At 41.2% G+C, this 18,643-nt stretch overlaps 1 protein-coding gene across 44 annotated transcripts in view; it reads left to right on the plus strand.

The window, feature by feature from the left end:
• Nucleotides 1–18,643, plus strand: part of ANK3 (ankyrin 3) — a 335,104-nt gene that overhangs the window by 223,282 nt on the left and 93,179 nt on the right. For all 44 annotated transcript variants that reach the window (XM_072930929.1, XM_072930957.1, XM_072930930.1 and 41 more), the window contains 8 exons: nucleotides 1,469–1,567; nucleotides 6,715–6,912; nucleotides 8,624–8,722; nucleotides 10,366–10,464; nucleotides 11,718–11,816; nucleotides 13,856–14,053; nucleotides 14,533–14,631; nucleotides 15,363–15,461. In XM_072930929.1, coding sequence (XP_072787030.1) covers nucleotides 1,469–1,567; nucleotides 6,715–6,912; nucleotides 8,624–8,722; nucleotides 10,366–10,464; nucleotides 11,718–11,816; nucleotides 13,856–14,053; nucleotides 14,533–14,631; nucleotides 15,363–15,461 — 990 coding nt within the window. The remainder of the gene's footprint in view (nucleotides 1–1,468; nucleotides 1,568–6,714; nucleotides 6,913–8,623; nucleotides 8,723–10,365; nucleotides 10,465–11,717; nucleotides 11,817–13,855; nucleotides 14,054–14,532; nucleotides 14,632–15,362; nucleotides 15,462–18,643) is intronic.

Raw genomic sequence — 18,643 nt, forward strand, 5'->3', positions numbered from 1 at the left:
AAGAAATATGCATTACCCATTTTAAACACTTATGAAGCTATGGCAAAACATTTGCAACTCAGCTGAAAAAATGCTTAATTTGTGGGTTTTGGTATCTTTTTGTCTTAAGTGTTTTGAGCAATACATCTTGAATTTGTGTAGTATCATTTTAACAAGATGCACTTCCCAGTACTTTATGGGCTTAAATAGCAGGAAGAAACAGAAATTACAATAGAATTGACTTGAGTTGTCAGTAAGAAGCATTGTGGGCCAAGCTGCATTCATCTTGTGGGAACAAATAACTCCCTGTGTTAAGGGACTAAAGTCTGAACCAAATTTTTATTTTCATCTATGCTAAAAATATATGCCTTATTTTAAATGGAAAAACATGCACAATGAGAACCGTACAGGTTTTAAATGAAAGTACCAGGAAAAGTTTATCATGACAATTCCTAGCCGTTATCTTTTATAGGTTTATCAGGAGCAGGCGAAAATGTAGAAGCTGGAGAATGTAATGCTCTCTGAACCAGCTCCTCCCTCTCCCTGGCTGCCCTCTACACTTTGCAGGGTTTAAGCTGATATTCCAGTAGAGTGTGGTTTAGGAATTACCAAGGAAGAATATTATAATTCCACATGAAAAGTATTATTAAGGAGGTGCCTTAATAATACTTGCTATCATACAGAAATGGAGGGGAAGTGTATGTGTGTGAAGAGAGTATGTAAGAAGGAATTTTAGATAATCCCTTGTATTAAAATGATGTGACATACTTATTCTAGACAATACAACATACATGTTTTAAGAGTAGTGGAAGACACCAGAGAAAAGCCCCTTCCTTTGTGACTTGTAAATTGAAAAAGCAAAGTTTCTTTAAACTTTGGCATCATTATTTGCAACAAGCAGTAGAATGTTGACTATTACTAAGCAAAGTATTCCAAAAGGGGTATGGGCAGTATGCCTTGACTCTAGGCCAGTCATTCAGCTGGAGGTCACATAGCACAGTCTGCACAGTGAGACAGAAGTGAATCCAACATACTTCCATCACCTGGGATTAAGAAGCTTTTCTCATCTGCTGTACACTTGTCAAAATCAGTGTAATAAAAAATTCTGAGGAGGATTTTTTTTCCCTCTCAGACTAACTGACTATCCACTGACTGCGATGCATACTGACAAATGAGAGGCACAGTTTTCTCCAAGGCATGCAGGCAAAAAGCACCTGAAGTGCAATCTCATCTTTACCTTGCATGTGAAGTGAGGGCCTGTAAGGGGCCCATTGCATGGGCACCAGTGTGATATGACTATTCACACATGCAGAAAATCAGAGCCAGAATGTGCTCTGTTGGTTTGAACAAACAGGTTCAAGTGTTCATTTACAGAAGAGCAGCGCCTTGCAGGAATTAATGAGCCTCATGGGACATCACAGCTCTCTACAAAAGTGTGCAAGACTTTAGCATGTCTGACACTAATCAGTTCTAACTCTGTATCCCACAGGATGGGCTGACCCCCCTCCACTGTGGAGCAAGAAGTGGCCATGAACAGGTTGTAGAAATGCTGCTGGATCGTGGTGCCCCTATTCTTTCCAAAACCAAGGTAACTGATACTCTTTCCTGGTGGGATAATCCTTACACATTTTTTTTTTTTCTTTTTCCTAATGTAATTCTGTATGTCTCATATATTTAAGGGCTTGGCAATAACTTTTCTATTTCTTAGTTATTTAAAGTAACTGTGTGGGAGCTCTCCAAAGTGAATGCCGTATGTAGAGCACGTCTGCATATGTAAAATGTGTTAAATCGAGATATACAAGAAAAGATTTCTGTGCTAACCAAAAAGGCTTGTGTGGTAACCCTATCCCTCAGAATTTCAGTAGCTGAAGAACTCTGTGTCTATCCTGGAATAAATACACAGTGATTACAATAAATCTTCAGCTTGTACCAATTTACCCTAAGGCTAGAGAAGAGACAAGAGATAAAAATAGAGCAATGTCCCTTTGCAGAGACAGCTCGTATTTCCTAAGGACTTAGCCTGATTATCAGATTCTCCCCTCTCTGGCTTTCTGCAGTTTATCATGCAAAATTCTTCCTGATAATTTCAAATCACCTGTGCCAGGATGCACAGATTGCTTTAGACCCAAGGGCTGGCATTAAAGGAAGCACTTGCCAGAACTCTTCTGGCAGTGGTGTCTGCTGTTACTGCTGATTTCAAATCTCAGAGCAGCAGCCTGCTTTGCACCACTGCAATCCATGGCTTCCCCATTCAGGGATGACATTTGGGCTGTGCAATTTGTTGAGGTTCTTTCCAAAGATAACCTTCCACTACATGTTTTTTGTTTTTTTTTTATTTAGTCTGTAACCAGTGTGTTTCAGCAACATTTCTTTTCCGTTGTTATTTCTTTTCTCTCTCTGTCATCCTGTCCTATTCTGTCTCAGCACCCTTCTATATTCTGCTTTTCTCCTCCCTCCTTTTTTCCCCCTTTACTGGATTATATTTAGCATTTGTTTGGGGAGGTTGGCACCAGCTTTCCTCTGCTCAGTGAGTCACTGGCAAGGGCTGTCATGGGTAATCTGACAGACAGTTTTCACCCATCCTCTACGTGTGGAATTTCCATGGGCTCCCAGTCCTAGCTTGCAAACTCCATGAGCAGGGGAGAACCACAAGGGGCTGTCTAGGAACCCCTTGGGCCACATCTGCCACTCGTAGAGCCTAGAGCTCATACTCCAGGGAGAAAGGCTCTTTCACCCTCTTGGAAAGTTCTTTTTTTTTTTTTTTTTTATTTAAAGGAAAGGAAAAAAATCCAAACCGCCACCAAAGCAAAACCACAAAACCCCCAACCAAACAAAAAACCCCACAACAACGAACCAAACCAAAGGAGATCCACATAAACATACACCCTATTTCTTCCATTTCCACCATTGTAAATGAAAACCTCTCCTAAGGAACTACATTTCTTTGTTGAGTGTTGTATTTTCAGGTGTTATCCCCAAGCTTAAGCTGCTGTTCAAGGACTGTAGCTTTTGAGTTTGTGGCTCTCCCTGATCAGACTCACACAGCCTAGCCTGAGTTCACTAGACAAAATCAGGCAGATTACATGGGATAGTGGGTTAGAAATTGCCTAAGGCTGAGAGACAGACTGGATGTTGATCTGCAGAGGCTTATATAAACAACTTTTGCAAAATAAGAGCCCCCTCTGGAAGAGGGAAAGCTGTTACATGTTAAAAAGTGAACAGAAGAAAGTGCAGAACTTCCTGCAGTTCCTTCTGATGTGTTAATTTTACCACTTTCAGAAGGTAAGCTAGGAAGTGGATGTACCTCTGAATGGCATAAATGAATTCATCCATTTGGCACTAAACTGCAGTACTGTCCTCTGCAAAAATAAGTGGCTCCATTCTCTTCAAATTAAATCATATATTATTGGAAATAGGACACATCTTTGAAAGAATTTGAACTTCACAAAGTTTTCTCATGTTATATAAAACTCTTTCAGAATAATAACTAGGCTGCAGTTTGATAGCTATTTCCTGCTAGAGATGGTTTAGTGTAGTGCTGACCCTTTTGTGCACTGGAAGATCCTTAGATTTATTTTCAGGGAAGGCGGGGACCTAATGAATTATATGGGGATTTCTACAGGCAAAATGAAAAGGGAATTCTAGTCCTGAACATGCCAGTGATTTTGGATGTAAAAAAATTACATTCCTGTTAATAGCTGTACATCTTTTTTTAATTGCTGCTTTTCCAGACTTCTTTGGCTCTTTGTGTTTTTCTTTTTTCTCACCCTAGAGTTAATGGCACTTTCCCAGATTAAAGCTCTTTGACACAGCTACAAAATAAGCTCAGTAATTTTAGATTTACCTAGTCAGACAGTTGATACTTTGTACCATCTCTATGGCCCTGTTTTGTTCTGAGATTTTTCTATTTGGTTGTTTTAAGGTATGGTGTGACCTTATGGTCCTTAATGGTCAATATCTTTGATTAATCTTGAACTTTTTTCCCTTTTAATAGTTTCTTGGCAATCTTTAAAAAAAATCAGTAATGTAAGAGTATTTATAAAGTAGCTCCATCCTAAAGCACCAGATCACTTCTTAGGGTCATTGTTGGGTTGTCTCTCACAAGAAGGATATGGGCCTGGAGAACACTCTTGCATGTAATATTTTTATTTTGAATGTGGTATTGAAATATTGATTTGTGTAAGGTTATGGAGTATCATCAACTGCAACAGAAATAAGCCTGTTTAGGGTATAACAAAAGACAATTTTCCAATTATATTTTTGTCTTTTTAATATTCTTTAGCATCCAGTCTTGTCTCTTACTTTTCTGCATGAGGTCTGGCTAGCTCTTCACTTCTCTTGTCCATGACAGATTTTTATCAAGTATTTTGCTGATTTTTCAAATTGGCTGTTTCTTCTTTTCTTTTCCATCCATATTAGTCTTTCTGGTACAAGTCTCTACTATGAGGGAGTCTCATATCAACTTCTCAATCTCTTACTCCATTAATAGGCATGGTTTATTGGCTGTTACTGTGAAGAACAACACATTTCACCTGAAGGATCTTTCTTATAAAAATGGAGCGGGATGGTATTTAAAGTTTCATTATTTTTTTACTCTCACCTAAAAAGCATCATCAGTTATAAACTGTTACCAGGAGGACTCGGTGACCAAATGAAATTAATCTTTTTTGTTCTACTGCTAACTACAGTAGAAGACAGTGAAAATATTTAAAATGCCTTGTTAGTATCAAGCTTCCATGCAGATAATTGCTATAGTAGCCTTTGGGAATGGGAGAGAGGCTTATCCAAGCCAACATAAATCACAAGTGAGATGCCCATGAGATAATCTTACTTGAAAGATATAACTGTGTCCGAGAGTGTCTGTGTCTCAGTGCTGCAAGTAAACTGCTCTCCAGTTCTGACAGGATGCGCCAGTTTGCTTTCACCATCCTGTTTCCATCTCGAGTTCAAATATTGTTCCGCTGCGTATTTCCACCTTTCTTTTGGGTTCTGGCTGTTGTCACATGGCTGAGGGAAGGTGATGGAATCTGTGGTATTTAAATGATCCCGAGATTGTAGCAAGTCTCTGTCTTTCTGCCCTGCTACCAAAGAAGAAGCCATAATTTGTCTGTGCTGGTTTCAAGGTTGTTTATTCTGTTTATCTCTAACATGTTCTGCTGCCCTGCCGCAGCTCTGTCCTGCAGGGCAGCGTGTGGGGCTCTGCCCTCAGTGGGATGTTACAAACATTAAATACCAGAAACTACCTGTGCTGGATTTACAATAATGTGCCAATATCTGTCACCTACATTGAACAGTGTGTCCCCAGCCTAAACCAATAGAAAAATGCCAACACTACAGTGAAACGTGGAGGGCATGGAGAAGGAGAAAAAGGACAAGACACACCCAATTTCCTCCATCTTGTCCCCTTTGAACCCCTTTATCTAGAATTCTAAAATTCTACTTTTGCACCCGTGCCACACTAATTATTACTTATATCAAACACTCAGAGCTTGTAATTCATCCTGTAAGATTGAAAACTCTTTTCCATGGACAGAGATCACAGACAGTGTCTCGGGGGGCTCTGTCCAGGGGGGTTCCTGACCCCCTGCCAGGGTCCCAGACCTTCCAGAGCAGCCAGAGGGATGCCCTGCATTCCCACAGGAAGGGTCTGTTTCAGAGCCCGAGATCTGGGCTGGTTTTGCTTCGCTGCTTTGCCTTTGCTGGCTGCGGTCACATGAGGGCACTGCGTCTGTGAGCAAAGGTTTGTGTTCCCCAATGCAGACACAGTGTACTGGCAGTCACTTACAGCTTATAAACTATTGTGTGCTGCTACAAGAATAGCTTCTGCACTCAAAACTAATTTTGGCATCAGAAGAATCGAGTAAAAAAAAAAAAACCTACAGCTGAGAGGAGGAGCTGTGTACCACTGCTAACAAAGGCTCTTTCATTCTGGCGTATATTTTTAATCTTTCATCATGAAATAGTGTCAGGCCTTTCAATTTTTGAGAATTTTCTCTCATGGTTTTATTCTGGAAATATAATATATTTTGGCAGCTTTTTTCAGTATTTTAAACATGGCAAGACATGATTCACTGGTGCATGAGTCTCTCTCAGGGGTTTCCCTGGTGGAACAGCTTTACCACTGTTGCTGGTAGGTCACAGCATGGAGGTTTTATTCAGAGATTTTTAGCCCAGTTGAAGCTTTTGGTGTTTTACCACTGTGGACTGGGAAGAGTGGTTTCCAGAGTTGGATAATGTGGTGTAAGCATGTGTACAACCCAAATTCAGTAAAACACCAATGGAGGGATGAAGGAAGGCTGTAGATTTCACAGGGTGATGCTCTGACCTGTGCTGCCATGCCTGGTTTATACAGGCCACATTTAGAATGGCGAGTTTTAATTCTGCTTTAAAAACCAGCAAATTCCCTGGCTGGGGTGTTAAAAGTCACAAAGTGCTGTTCCTCATGTAAATTGAGCAGCTTGTCTGAGGCATGCCGTGGAAGGAAACTACATTTAGAGCATGGCTGGTATGTTATGACGGTTTTTCAGTCTGGGGCTGCCTACAAACTCTAACCAAACAAGCTTCAAATTCTGGAGTAAGAACCTCCATCCTCACACTGAACATGTTAAGTTTATTTTGGCTTCTCTCTGGGCTTGTAAAATTCTTCCTACAACAAACACTCCAAGAACAACGCGGAGGAGTTTCCCTTCTCGGAGCATCTTCTAACCCATCCGTGCTGGGTCTCTCTGTTGGCAGAATGGTTTGTCTCCGTTGCACATGGCAACACAAGGGGATCATCTAAACTGTGTTCAGCTCCTGATCCAGCACAACGTGCCTGTGGACGATGTCACCAATGACTACCTGACGGCGCTGCATGTTGCTGCCCACTGCGGCCACTACAAAGTCGCCAAGGTTCTCTTGGATAAGAAAGCTAATCCCAATGCCAAAGCACTGGTGAGTACTGAGCAGGGCACTGTTCACAGCCAAACATCCCTGCAAAGTTGTGCTGGGATTTACTGGGAGTTGTTTTCTGCCAGCTGGTGGCTGACAGAGAGGATGTGCTGCAGCCCAAGAACAAACACTCAAGGTTCAAAGTGTTAATAACGTACCCTGCAATCAGAGAAGACCTTTGCTTGCAGAAATTCAGCCGTGATTTATTAATTTCTGGTGTAACTAGAGCACTTTTTCCTCCTCATAGGTTTTTATGATGATGAGTAGATAAAACAGGTGCAGACATAACTGCTGTAGTTTTTCGTATGGAGAGAATCCTTATTTTCCAAGTGTTTGTACAGAGAAAATAATCAGTGACGTTTAAAACTGAGGGAATTTTCATAAGTTCTCAGTGATGTGAAACAGTAAAAGGTAGGAATTAGTTACATAATGAGTATTTGTGGTATTCTATGTCAATGGAGTCATATGCCTTTCTACTTTAGAAACAACTTCAGCAGCAAAATACATTAGTGCAGGTAAACTGCATACAAACAGAATACATTAATACCTTTTGTTCAAATTGCAATCTCAGTCCATTCTGTTTAAAATGTTTTTGATTTGTTCTTCAAGAACTGTTCCAAACAAATTTACATTCTGACATGAATTGGGTTGATTGGTTTCACAGCCTCATGCTCATTCATTCAACTCCTGAAATGCTCTGTGAGCTCCTGAAACCCTCAGGAGCCAGGTGGGATTGACTCTTCTGAAGGCAGCACAGGCTCCACAGATTTCCTTCTTCAAGCCCCTGTGTTTTTTGGGGCAGATCAGCCTGCATTCAGGTGTCTGAGGTCAAGCTATTACGATATCTGAAACACAGCTGAGCTCACCCTGGATATTGTCCACTGCCAAAGAGAGGGGTGAGAGCTGCTACCCTGGAATAGACAATGACATGGACCTCACATCATGAAAACATACAATATTTACTATATGGCAGATAAAAAAAGGATAATTTTGATCAGATCTGAAGGATCAGCTCTGCCAGCTGTTGTCAGAATGTTCTGCAGACTCTGTTGTACTGAGCAGCATCAGCATTCAGTGCTCTGATGTTACTGCACCAATTGTGGGTGCTCTAGACAGCCTATTTCCTGATTTACTTTTTTTCCTGTGGTATCATCTCACACTAAATAAGATGATAGTTCTAATGATCACCCCACTGCACACATCTTTTTAAAGGAAGAGGTAAAACACTTCTAGTTGCAGTAAGCTGACAGGGAATTAATGGAAAAAACAAACAAATAAAACAAGTAGTAAAAATAGTTTAGATGTAAAATCCAGAGCCTGTGAAAGGTAAAGTGCTTTTTTTACCAGCAGTTCTAAAGGGTTGAAAGAAAATTAACCAAAAAAACCCACCCCAAATTCCCAAAAACTCCAGCAGAAAACCCTAGCCAGTTCAAAGGTAAGCAAAAAAGGTTCAGATAGTTTTGCATAAACTGAGATTTTTTAATAAGTAATTATTGGAGTGGGCAGTATATTTCATAATTACAACTGGAGATATGAAATAGATCTTTATCTTCTTATAAATTTTTACTTTCTAATACATTAAAAATGTAGTAATACCAAAATAAATTTGGGAGTTCTTCCTTTAAAATGGAAAAATCTATTTTGTGAATTCCATAGGCAGTTCTATTTTTTCATTACATGAGAGCATCAAAATTGTGTTCTTTCTCATTTCCAGAATGGTTTCACACCTCTTCACATTGCCTGCAAGAAGAACAGAATAAAAGTAATGGAACTTCTTCTAAAGCACGGTGCATCAATTCAAGCTGTAACTGAGGTAAGAAATGGTCTTTCCATGCTTGTCTTTGCTTTTCTTACAAAATTCATTGTATCTGTATTGATTAATATTTCAGTATTTCTGAAAGAACATGGACCAATTAAGTCAACAATTATTTCCAACTAGTATTATGAAATAATAAAACTGAACAATAAGGTCAGTTGCCCTAAGGAATCACAAAAAAACTGATATATGTTGGGATTGCAGTGAAAATAACAAGCGAAATGTAACAAAAATAACTTCCTAAAATCTACCATTTCTGCCAATTTTCTTTTTGTAATTTAAGGCCTTAAGGATGAAATTTGCTCTGTTACAGACATCGAGGTGAAGGCTATGCTTTACTCAAGTCCTGTTTTAAAGGGTGGTTTAATTCAGACCTTGTTTTGGCTTTCCACAAAGAAGTTGTATTCACCCACCATCATATATCACAAATTAGCCAGACAGAAATCAATATGCTGTCACTTCAGTCAGCATGAGAAAGTCTGCACCCAATTCTTGGAATAATTTTGAGATTAATTCAGTACCTATGGGAATTTTCATCCCCATGTATGTATATTGTACCAAGTTAGGAGGTGAGGAAAGATCACATATATGAATGTGTGACCACTGTGTAATGGGCCATGCTAGAAAATGACAGGGAATTCCATGGATTAAAGAAGGTTCAATGGGGAATAGTTCATCTCCACAAAATGGAATTTGATTTAATGTGAGTGGGGTTGTTCTAACCATTCAGCAGCAAACCATACAGATCCCTTCCTGGCTTGCTTGAGGGAGAGGAGTCTGCCCTGGCTACAGTTCATGTAGCTCCAGACTAGTGTTTAAAAACTCTTAAAAGCATTTACTAAATTATTTGAAAGAGGTAAAAGAATTTACACACTCGGCCAGTTATTCTGCCTTCCTGCTCATGTTTGCTGTTGTGCATGAGAAAGTAAGATAAATGCTTTCCTCACTTCTACCCTCTGGGACTTGTATATACCTGTGGGGAGGCTGCCTAAATCATGGGGATTTCCAGAGATCCACTGAGCTTTCTCCTTCTTTTGGTAGCAAAAAGCCCTTCTGAAGGCTCTGTCTGACTGTTGGTGCAGCTGTGCAGAAGCAGCTTGAGGAGGCTTTAGGGTGATTCTAGGTGGGGAAATCTTAATTACTGATTGGATTTTTAAAGCAAAATCCTTGAGGTCATGCCCTGGTGAATAACAGCTCCCTTTTTTCTCCCTCTCTCTCCAGTTGGGCTTTCACTGTATAAGGGCAGTGATGCAGATTCATGATGGTGATCTTTTTTTGCACAAGCTGAATGTTTCAGAAAGTACTAGAAATGCTTCTATATATTTTTTCTCATGTTCCAAGACAATATTTAGCAAATGCCTAATCTTAATCTTGCTTAGTTATGGTTGATTTTGTTGATGAAGAACTACTGAATTCCTAGAATGTTTATATGTTTGCTCATGAACTGCAGTCATAGGTGCTCCCAATCCTGTGTGCCCTTTCATTTAAGCACATGTATGTGATTTTAAGAAGATAAAACCCTCTCAGAAGAGCAAGCAGCTGGCTTTACTCGCTTTAGAAAAATTTATGTTCTCCTCATGACATTCTCGAAAAGGTATGTGGAAATAAGTATTTTAATGGAACTTTGGTCTGTTTTTCAGTCGGGCCTAACTCCAATCCATGTTGCTGCCTTCATGGGACATGTAAATATTGTATCACAGCTAATGCATCATGGAGCATCCCCCAACACTACCAATGTGGTGAGTCACAGGTTTCCTTTCAGCAAGGCAGGACTGGGAATGAATGTGTGATAATATCTGGGAGCAGCACTGGGATCAAGTGCCTAATTCTGCTGTCTACCACCCACCTCCATAGCACCTCTGGCTGGTGCTGGAGTCATGGCAAAGTGCAGCCTGCTGACTCCTACCTGGGAGATGCTTGGCAGGTTGAGGAAATTTCCAAAGGGGCTGACCCTAAGCAGGCTCTAATCTCTTGATTTTCTGAAGTAAAGAACAAAAACATACTGTAGCTTCTCAGATGTGATTTTTGAGATCTGGGCTGGACTGTTGAGCAGTCTTCTCCCAAGACCTCGGGGGTCTGCCATTTAAGGCAAATTCAACAGATTGCAGCAGATTGTGGGGACATATTGCCTGTGTCCATCCAGCCTCCTCTGCCGGCTGTGTGCTGCGTGCCCCAAGGCTCCCAGGGCACGTGTAAAAACTGAACTTGCTCTTAGATGGGTATTTGAAAGTTGGCAAGAGGAAGAGAAGCCAGAAGCATGAAGCATGTTGATCCTCTTCATCAGTTTGGCCTCCTTTTTACTTTTCATACACAGATGCAGCCAGATGACGGTATTTTGTAAAAGTCCTCACCTGCTAATTCTATTAAACTATGTAAAAATGCAGCACCTTTTGTTAATTAGCAGATGTTTGTACCTGAAGAAACCCTGATACCCAAAAACATAGAAACCGTTTTCCCTCTTGAATTGTTCTGGTTTCCTTGGATTTGTCTTTCATTAAGTCCATGAAGCCTTAGATGAATGTACTCAGTAATGGTATTTTTTTTTCTTCGTATTCAGCCACCTCAGTGCTTGATACCAAATGATAGTAGAGGCATAAGACATTACAGAAGGAAAGCCAAATATATGTCTGCCCGAATATACAATTTGAAATACAGTTTTTACTAAATTCAGCTCTATTAAAACAGATATAATTTTTAACATTGCTAATAAAATGAAAATAATATAAAAATTGCACTGTCTCTTTTCAGCAAAAAATAGTAACAAAGGCACTACTGAGTTGGGAACTGACCCTGCAATAAGTTGCTTTGCAGCACACAGTGTCAGGTCAAATATTGATTTAATGTTACATCCTACAGACAAGTGCAGCAGAGTTTTCTAGTGGAGATCATTCTGAGCTGGGTCGCTGGTATTTCTGTGTTTATGAAGCACGCTGGTGTTTGTTCTCCCTGCAGTGTGTTGTTAATTCTGTTGTGTTTTTGCTGCTGCGTGCAGAGAGGAGAGACAGCGCTGCACATGGCAGCCAGAGCTGGCCAGACAGAGGTCGTCCGGTACCTGGTACAGAACGGAGCCCAGGTGGAGGCAAAAGCCAAGGTGAGGAGATGGCCCAGGTGGAACAGACCTGGCTGATCTGTGCTGGACAAAGCAAGGACTCGCATTCATCTTGTCTGTGCCCTTCAGGATGAAGCCAAGCCTTTGTGGTGCCCACTGATATTTTGTTATGTACCCTCTTACTGTAGCCATGAGTGATCTGTAAGAAACAAGGCAGAAGGTGTCAGGTTGATACCATCCTAATGTTTAATATAAATTATCATGTGTTTGAAGAGTTTTGTTTTGAAGTGGGATTTAAGGAGGGAGAGGAGTTCCTCAAATCTGCTTTTATTCCAGCAGAACTGGAAACCCTTGGCTTCTGGTGTCCCCTGTCATGTCCCTAAAGCAACAACCTATATATATTCAAAAATAGATAGACTTCAAAAGATCATCACCTAAAGGAAGGAGGCACAGTGAGGGGATGTAGCAGAGGGCTGGAAAGAAGGAGCAGATCCTATAGAAACAATTGCAGTTGAGGAAGGTAAGGGTGGAGGAAAAAGAAATGGTCAAGAGGCATGAAGAAACATGCAAAATTATGGAACTCAAAGAGTTTCAGGAAACAGGCAGGGCAAGGAGATAAATGGGTGCAATAAATAGCAGCCTTAATAGGTAAACTCAGAAAATATTTTTCCCCAGTTGGTTATAAAATAAATGTAACATAAAAAAAACTGAACTATTTTTCATTGTGAAATTATCTGTGAATTGTGTCACAAGTAAGTTTGTTGTTAAGATTGTCTACTTATAAGGAACTCTGACTAAATATTTCTGGCTGGTACACTTTATATCTGCAAGGAGCCTGACAATAGATGTGGTTGATATCTATAGCCTGACAATTCATGTGGTTTGTAAATCTCCAAAGACAGTCTTGAAAGTGAACAGCTCATGCTCAGAAGCAGTCATGCAAATATTTTCTGAGTAAATTCACAGAACGATTTAATTTGTGCAAACTGCCATTGCCTGTATTCAGTTTGTTATCATAAATAACAACTAAATTCAAGCAGTAGGTTATACACCAGTGCTAACATCAGCTGTGAGAAATTTGTGGGGAACAGGCACAAACTGGAATAATTTAAGAACCACAAAGATTCTCCCCCAGTCAGAGAATTCCACTGCAGAGGAGCAGCGTTTATATCCTGTCTTGCTCCTATCCTAAATCCAGAGGTGTAAAATCACTCCGGTAGGACAGGCATGGGCAGAAGTCTCCCTTGCAGAGAACAGCCCAGAACTGCAGGACAGTTCTCAAAAGGTAGGGAATTCAGCAGGGGAAAATGGGGAGAGAAGGATGCTTGGCCACACTGTTATGATAGTGTGCTTAATCCAAAAACTGTACATCAGAGAAGGGGGAGGACAAAAATACAAAAACAAGATAATGAAGAGGTGAGCAATTATGTCTTAAATGCTCAGAACAAGGTCACAACACCCTAATATTTTCAGTGAAGGAAAAGAAATAAACCATGTGATTCATGTCAGGGAAATGCCATACTTAAAACTATTCAGATTATTGTCTTCTGAATGAGAAGTAGAAAATGACAATTACTTTCCACACCATGCTCTGTCATCAGTTACACTTACAGAAAATTTAACTGCAAAATACCAAACAATCATTCACCAGTTAAAAAAGCACAAAAATTATGATACTTTATGCAAGTTTCCAGGCAATAATTGATGGAGCTATTAAATGTTGCTGTGAAATATAAAAGAGATCAAGATGTGAGGAACAGAATTATGCACTAGCTCTGTTTTAAGAGAGGTCTCCAAAGCAAAGTGAGGCAAATCCAGATAAGGAAGAAAATTGATCAATTTATTAACTTTTATGGGTTATGTCACTGTCTGGAATATTTTTTGATGTGTTCATAAAGAGCAAGGTATCTTTATAATACGACACAGAGAAAGCCAGTGTGCAGCATTCATTCACTGAGACCTACATGGCATTAATGCTCATGTGCAATTTTGAAAAGTGACAGAATATGGGCAAATACCTCGTGTGGCAGTGTGAGGGGCAGTTTCCTCACGCTGGCCTGTGCTGTTCCCTCTGTGTTTAGGATGACCAAACGCCGCTGCACATTTCTGCCCGCCTGGGGAAGGCAGACATCGTGCAGCAGCTGCTGCAGCAGGGAGCCTCTCCCAACGCGGCCACCACCTCAGGCTACACACCCCTGCACCTTTCTGCTCGGGAAGGGCACGAAGATGTAGCTGCTGTTCTTTTGGATCACGGTGCATCGCTGTCTATCATCACCAAGGTGAGTGGCAGAACCGTAGAGCACACCTGTAGCAGGGGCTGCTTGTGGATGGAATTCTGCAGGAGTCATACACATGTACAGTGTGTGAGCTACATTTTATTAGAAGGGTACAAAGCTTCACGCTTGTACCTCAGGACCTGATGTTTAACACAGCCCAGAGACCAGACATGCATTTTCTTGGAATGGAAGGAATGCAGGGCAGAAATTCCAGGCGGGTGTTGATGGGCTTGCCCTCGGGTCTTTGGTAGTGTGAAGAAAGGAACGGACTCTTCCCTTGTTAAAAGTAGATAGTGGTTATCCCTGCAAAGGAAGGGCCTCCAGACCTCACAGGGCATTTGGGAATCTGCAGACTTACTGCCTATACTCAGGACTATCTAAGGGGGTGGATAGAAGCAGCTGCATCCTTGCAGATCAGAGACAAACCTTGTTTGCCCTGAGAAAGAGTGCCCAGGGTGCTATATTCCTGCTTTCTCTTACAGAAAGGATTCACTCCACTACATGTGGCTGCAAAGTATGGGAAAATTGAGGTAGCCAACCTCCTGCTTCAGAAGAATGCATCTCCTGATGCTTCTGGAAAGGTAGGACAGAAGAAACCACTGCCACTTGCACAGCAAACATCTCAAACCAGATAATAATTTATTTATGTCTTCCTACCTACTTACCATCACACTAGTATCCACAGCCTGGGTTTAGCTGAAATTGGTTTCATGTGGTATTCCAGTTGCTGCTGGGACTGCCAAGAGCCAGCAAACTCTCAACAAAGTGACTTTTATTGTCATTAATTGACAACAAAGTGATGTGCTCTGCAGTCACATATAGGGGAATGGAGACAAACCATTCCCCTGTGTTCCTGTCCAGACTATTGACAGTCCTTATCAGAGTATTTGGGTAGCTGGCTCTGCTTCCCCAAGTCTCATGGCGGGGGGGTGGGGGGAGGCAAAGGCCAATAAGACCTCAAGCTTTTTAAACCAGCCCAGCTTGGATTTTTTGCAGATCCAAGGGGCAGTTTACTTATCCACTGCAGTAAAAGGAAAACATTGCCAAGGGTGTGACTTCCTTACCCTGGGGGCAGCACAAATTTGTGCTTCTCTGTTCATCTTCCCTGGGAAAAGTGACCGGGGCTTTCACAGCTCATGAAGGATTTCCAAATTTGTTTTATTTTTTGATTCTAAAAGTTCCCAAAGACTCTGGATACATGAATGAGTAACAAATGTGTTTTTTCACCTTATCTACTGGAATTTTCCAAACTCCTGAGTTTCCCCTGGAGAGAGTCTGTAACAGCACTTGTTTGTTCTGCATGTGTTTTTAGAGCGGTTTAACACCACTGCATGTAGCTGCACACTACGATAATCAAAAAGTGGCCCTCCTCCTGTTGGACCAGGGAGCTTCACCTCACGCCTCTGCCAAGGTACAAGTACTGGCCACTCTGGGGGAGCAATACCCAGGCTTTTTATGTCACTTTATTCCCTGTCTACCCCTGTTCTTTCTAGATTGTATATGTTTGCAGTTACAGGAGGCTCAGTGGCCTTGTTTGTTAATGTCTCACATCCACATAAAGCTGCTAGAATAATCCTGCAGGTGAATAAAATAGCAGTAAAACCAAAAAACAAATAAAGATGCAGAAATGCTTTAAATCACCAGTTTTAGTTTCAGAAAATACTGAGCCTTGTTTTCATTTGCCCAGCCGCTTCAGTAACTTCTCCAAGCTAGACAGCTTTGTATCTATGCATTTTAAGATCTGTGCAGGGCAAGCTTGGTGTTGAAGCCCAGCTATGCAGGAGTACTTCTGTTTGTGCCACAGGATGACTTCTGAGGCCGGATAAGTTTCTCAGCACAATACATGTAATTATTCATGTGCTTCACAATATTCTACCCCAGCATAAATGGACTGGCAAGAAATAAAACTAGTCACAGCCCTGCTTTGATTGTAATTTACTGTAGGCAAGACAATGCCTAGTGTAAGGTTTCAAAGGATATGAAAGAATAAATATGTAAATTTATGCTAGTAGTGCATAAAACAAAGAGAATTTAGAGAAGCTTAAACTATTTCTTTTGTGTATCCCAGTTTTAAGTATGGGATGGATAAATACTATAATCAATCAGAGTATAATCTATATTTGAACAGGAACATTAGGTAAAGCAGGATGGAAACATGTGCAGGTTAAAGCAGGTTAAGTGTAGTGTAAACACCTCATGTGAAACAACCCAGACAATTTCCTTAAATCACTGCCCAAGAAAAGCCCTGTGGAGGAAGGAGAGCTGATGGAAAAGCCAGTGTTGTAGTTAGATGGGCAGTGCTCCTTGATTGCCTTGCTCTCACACACGGCTGAGTGCAGCCATAGCGCTGGAGCCCTTCTGCATGGAGTGTGCCACGCACGGTGGGTCCAGGGTCTGCAGTGCAAGGAGGGGGAAGTTAAATAAACACGGCTCGCCAGCAGCCACGCGCGGTTTAAAATCAATGCTGTCGATAGCGGCAATCTGCCAGAGCAGTGCCCAGGGGGGCAGCCAGAGTGATCTGTGATCTTTCACTGCTGCAGCACAGCACTCTCAAACCCACTGGGGGAAGGAAGGGCCTTCTGAAGAGGATGAGAAGGCACTGACCCAGTTTTCACTGAAAGAAGCTGCCAGTGGGAGCTGTGCATCCTGTAGGGGCAGAGACTGCAGCTGCCCCTGCCAAGGGCTTGGGAAGTCCAGACCAAGGTGGAAGCCCTAAAGACTGTGGTACAGCATTGCACAAACCCACGTCTCAGGTCACCTTAGCTTCCCCATCTGTAACAGAGCACTTCTGCAGCTGCCACTTCAGCCCTTCAAGTGCCAGCTGTAAGTGTGCCTAAAAGAAAGCATTTGTTAGTGTTCTGCAGCAAGTGAGCCATGGCAGCAGTAAGCAGAGCATCAATACTAAATAAAATTAACCATAACATGTTTGTTGCTTCAGGCACCCACTGTGCACTCATCCAAAAGATGATGTTGGTAACAGCAGATGATTTCTTGTACTTTTTGTAAATGTTTTCCAGTAAATAAATGTTATGTCATATCTCATCACTGGCTCCACAGTTAGTTTCATCAGTGGTCACCTTTCCTATGACACTACTGTCTTTAACACTGATCTTAAGAGTGGCCCATTAGCCAGGCCCAGCAAAACTTGCCTTGAAGAGTGATAAGTGACAGGGTATGGGAAATGGGCATGTCAGAGTACAGTGCTGTGGAAAGTAACCATTCTTCTCTTTTATAGGCAAAAATTGTGCCTAATTTCATGTGCAGCTTATCCCTAATTTGAATTTGGCATCCACTTTACAGTGCCTTTTTTTCCTCACCACGCCATCCCCAAAGCCTTAGTTTTCCCCTGTCCTTTCATCTTTAACCATTTTCCCTTTTTCCACTCCTTTCCCTGGCAACCAGAATAACCCAATACCCTTTCTTCTGAACTTCTCTGTTCCCTTCTCCATCTATGCATAGTGACAGAGTGCTGCCCTTATGAGGAGAAGATGCAGACTGGGGCTGAGCTGAATTTCAGCTTTTATTTTTCAGCTCTCTTATTCCCTTCTCCTGGCAACCTGCTGCTGTCCATTCCACTGAAAGCAATATATGCCCATTTCTGAGGAAGAGGCTTGGAAACTGTATTTGTTCTTTTATATAATGTAATATGAGCTCTCTTTTAAGGAGTTATGTTTTACTAGATAGGCAGGATTTAGCATGTACTATTGAGGATTTATTAGGTGCTCATGTGGCAGTGGTTGTTTTACATGGCAGTGTCATGCAGGAAGTCTATGGGAGAGGATTATGTTTGTTTTTCCTGAAGCACTTTTATCTTCAAAGTGAAAATGCAGTGGCCATGTGCTTCCTTTATTGATTGTAGCACTGTATTTCCTGAGTGTCGCTTTCAAATTCCTTAGTATCCAAGATCTGAACTGAATCTGCATTGAATTTTGAAGGTTACAGAACCTTTTCCACAGAAAACTAGCACTGTGCATCTCTTGCTGCCAGGCTCCCATTAAAGCTCTCTTGTAATCATTTGTGAGCCCCCATGTACTTATTCCTTGCTCATACCTGCATTGCTCTGCATCTCTTGTGACCTCCCTTCTTTTTTGGAGCATGGGTGCAAGGAAGAGCCCAGCCAGGTGAAAGCTTTGTGCCTTTAGGTAGATTTTATTGGGCTGGGGAATCTAAGATGCAAATAGTACTTACGATGCGATACAAAATGAGTTATGCAGGTTGGCTCTCATCCCCCCTGACCTTGTCTCTTATTCAAGTGCAAATGCGTGCACATTTGTCATTTACTTGAAAATGAGGGCTAATACATTTCTGACAGACAAAGTTCTTGACTAAACAGTCATTGCAATCTGTACCAAAAACTGGTTGTACCTCCATCAGAGTTTTGGCATTTGTGTGCTAATCAGTTGTTCTTTATATCCATTTATCTCTTTTCTATCTGTCTTTTTTTAGAGTTACAAAATTGTATCATGCAATAGATACTGCATTTTTATTTTTAGTAGTGGGCTCCCTGGGTACACATATTGGAAGGAATAAAAACATAAGGAATACATGACTCTGAAGTTATATGTTTCAGTTTTCCCTTGACCTGAAAAAAAA

Source organism: Taeniopygia guttata, chromosome 6, assembly GCF_048771995.1.
Source record: "Taeniopygia guttata chromosome 6, bTaeGut7.mat, whole genome shotgun sequence".
NCBI classification, from domain to species: domain Eukaryota; kingdom Metazoa; phylum Chordata; class Aves; order Passeriformes; family Estrildidae; genus Taeniopygia; species Taeniopygia guttata.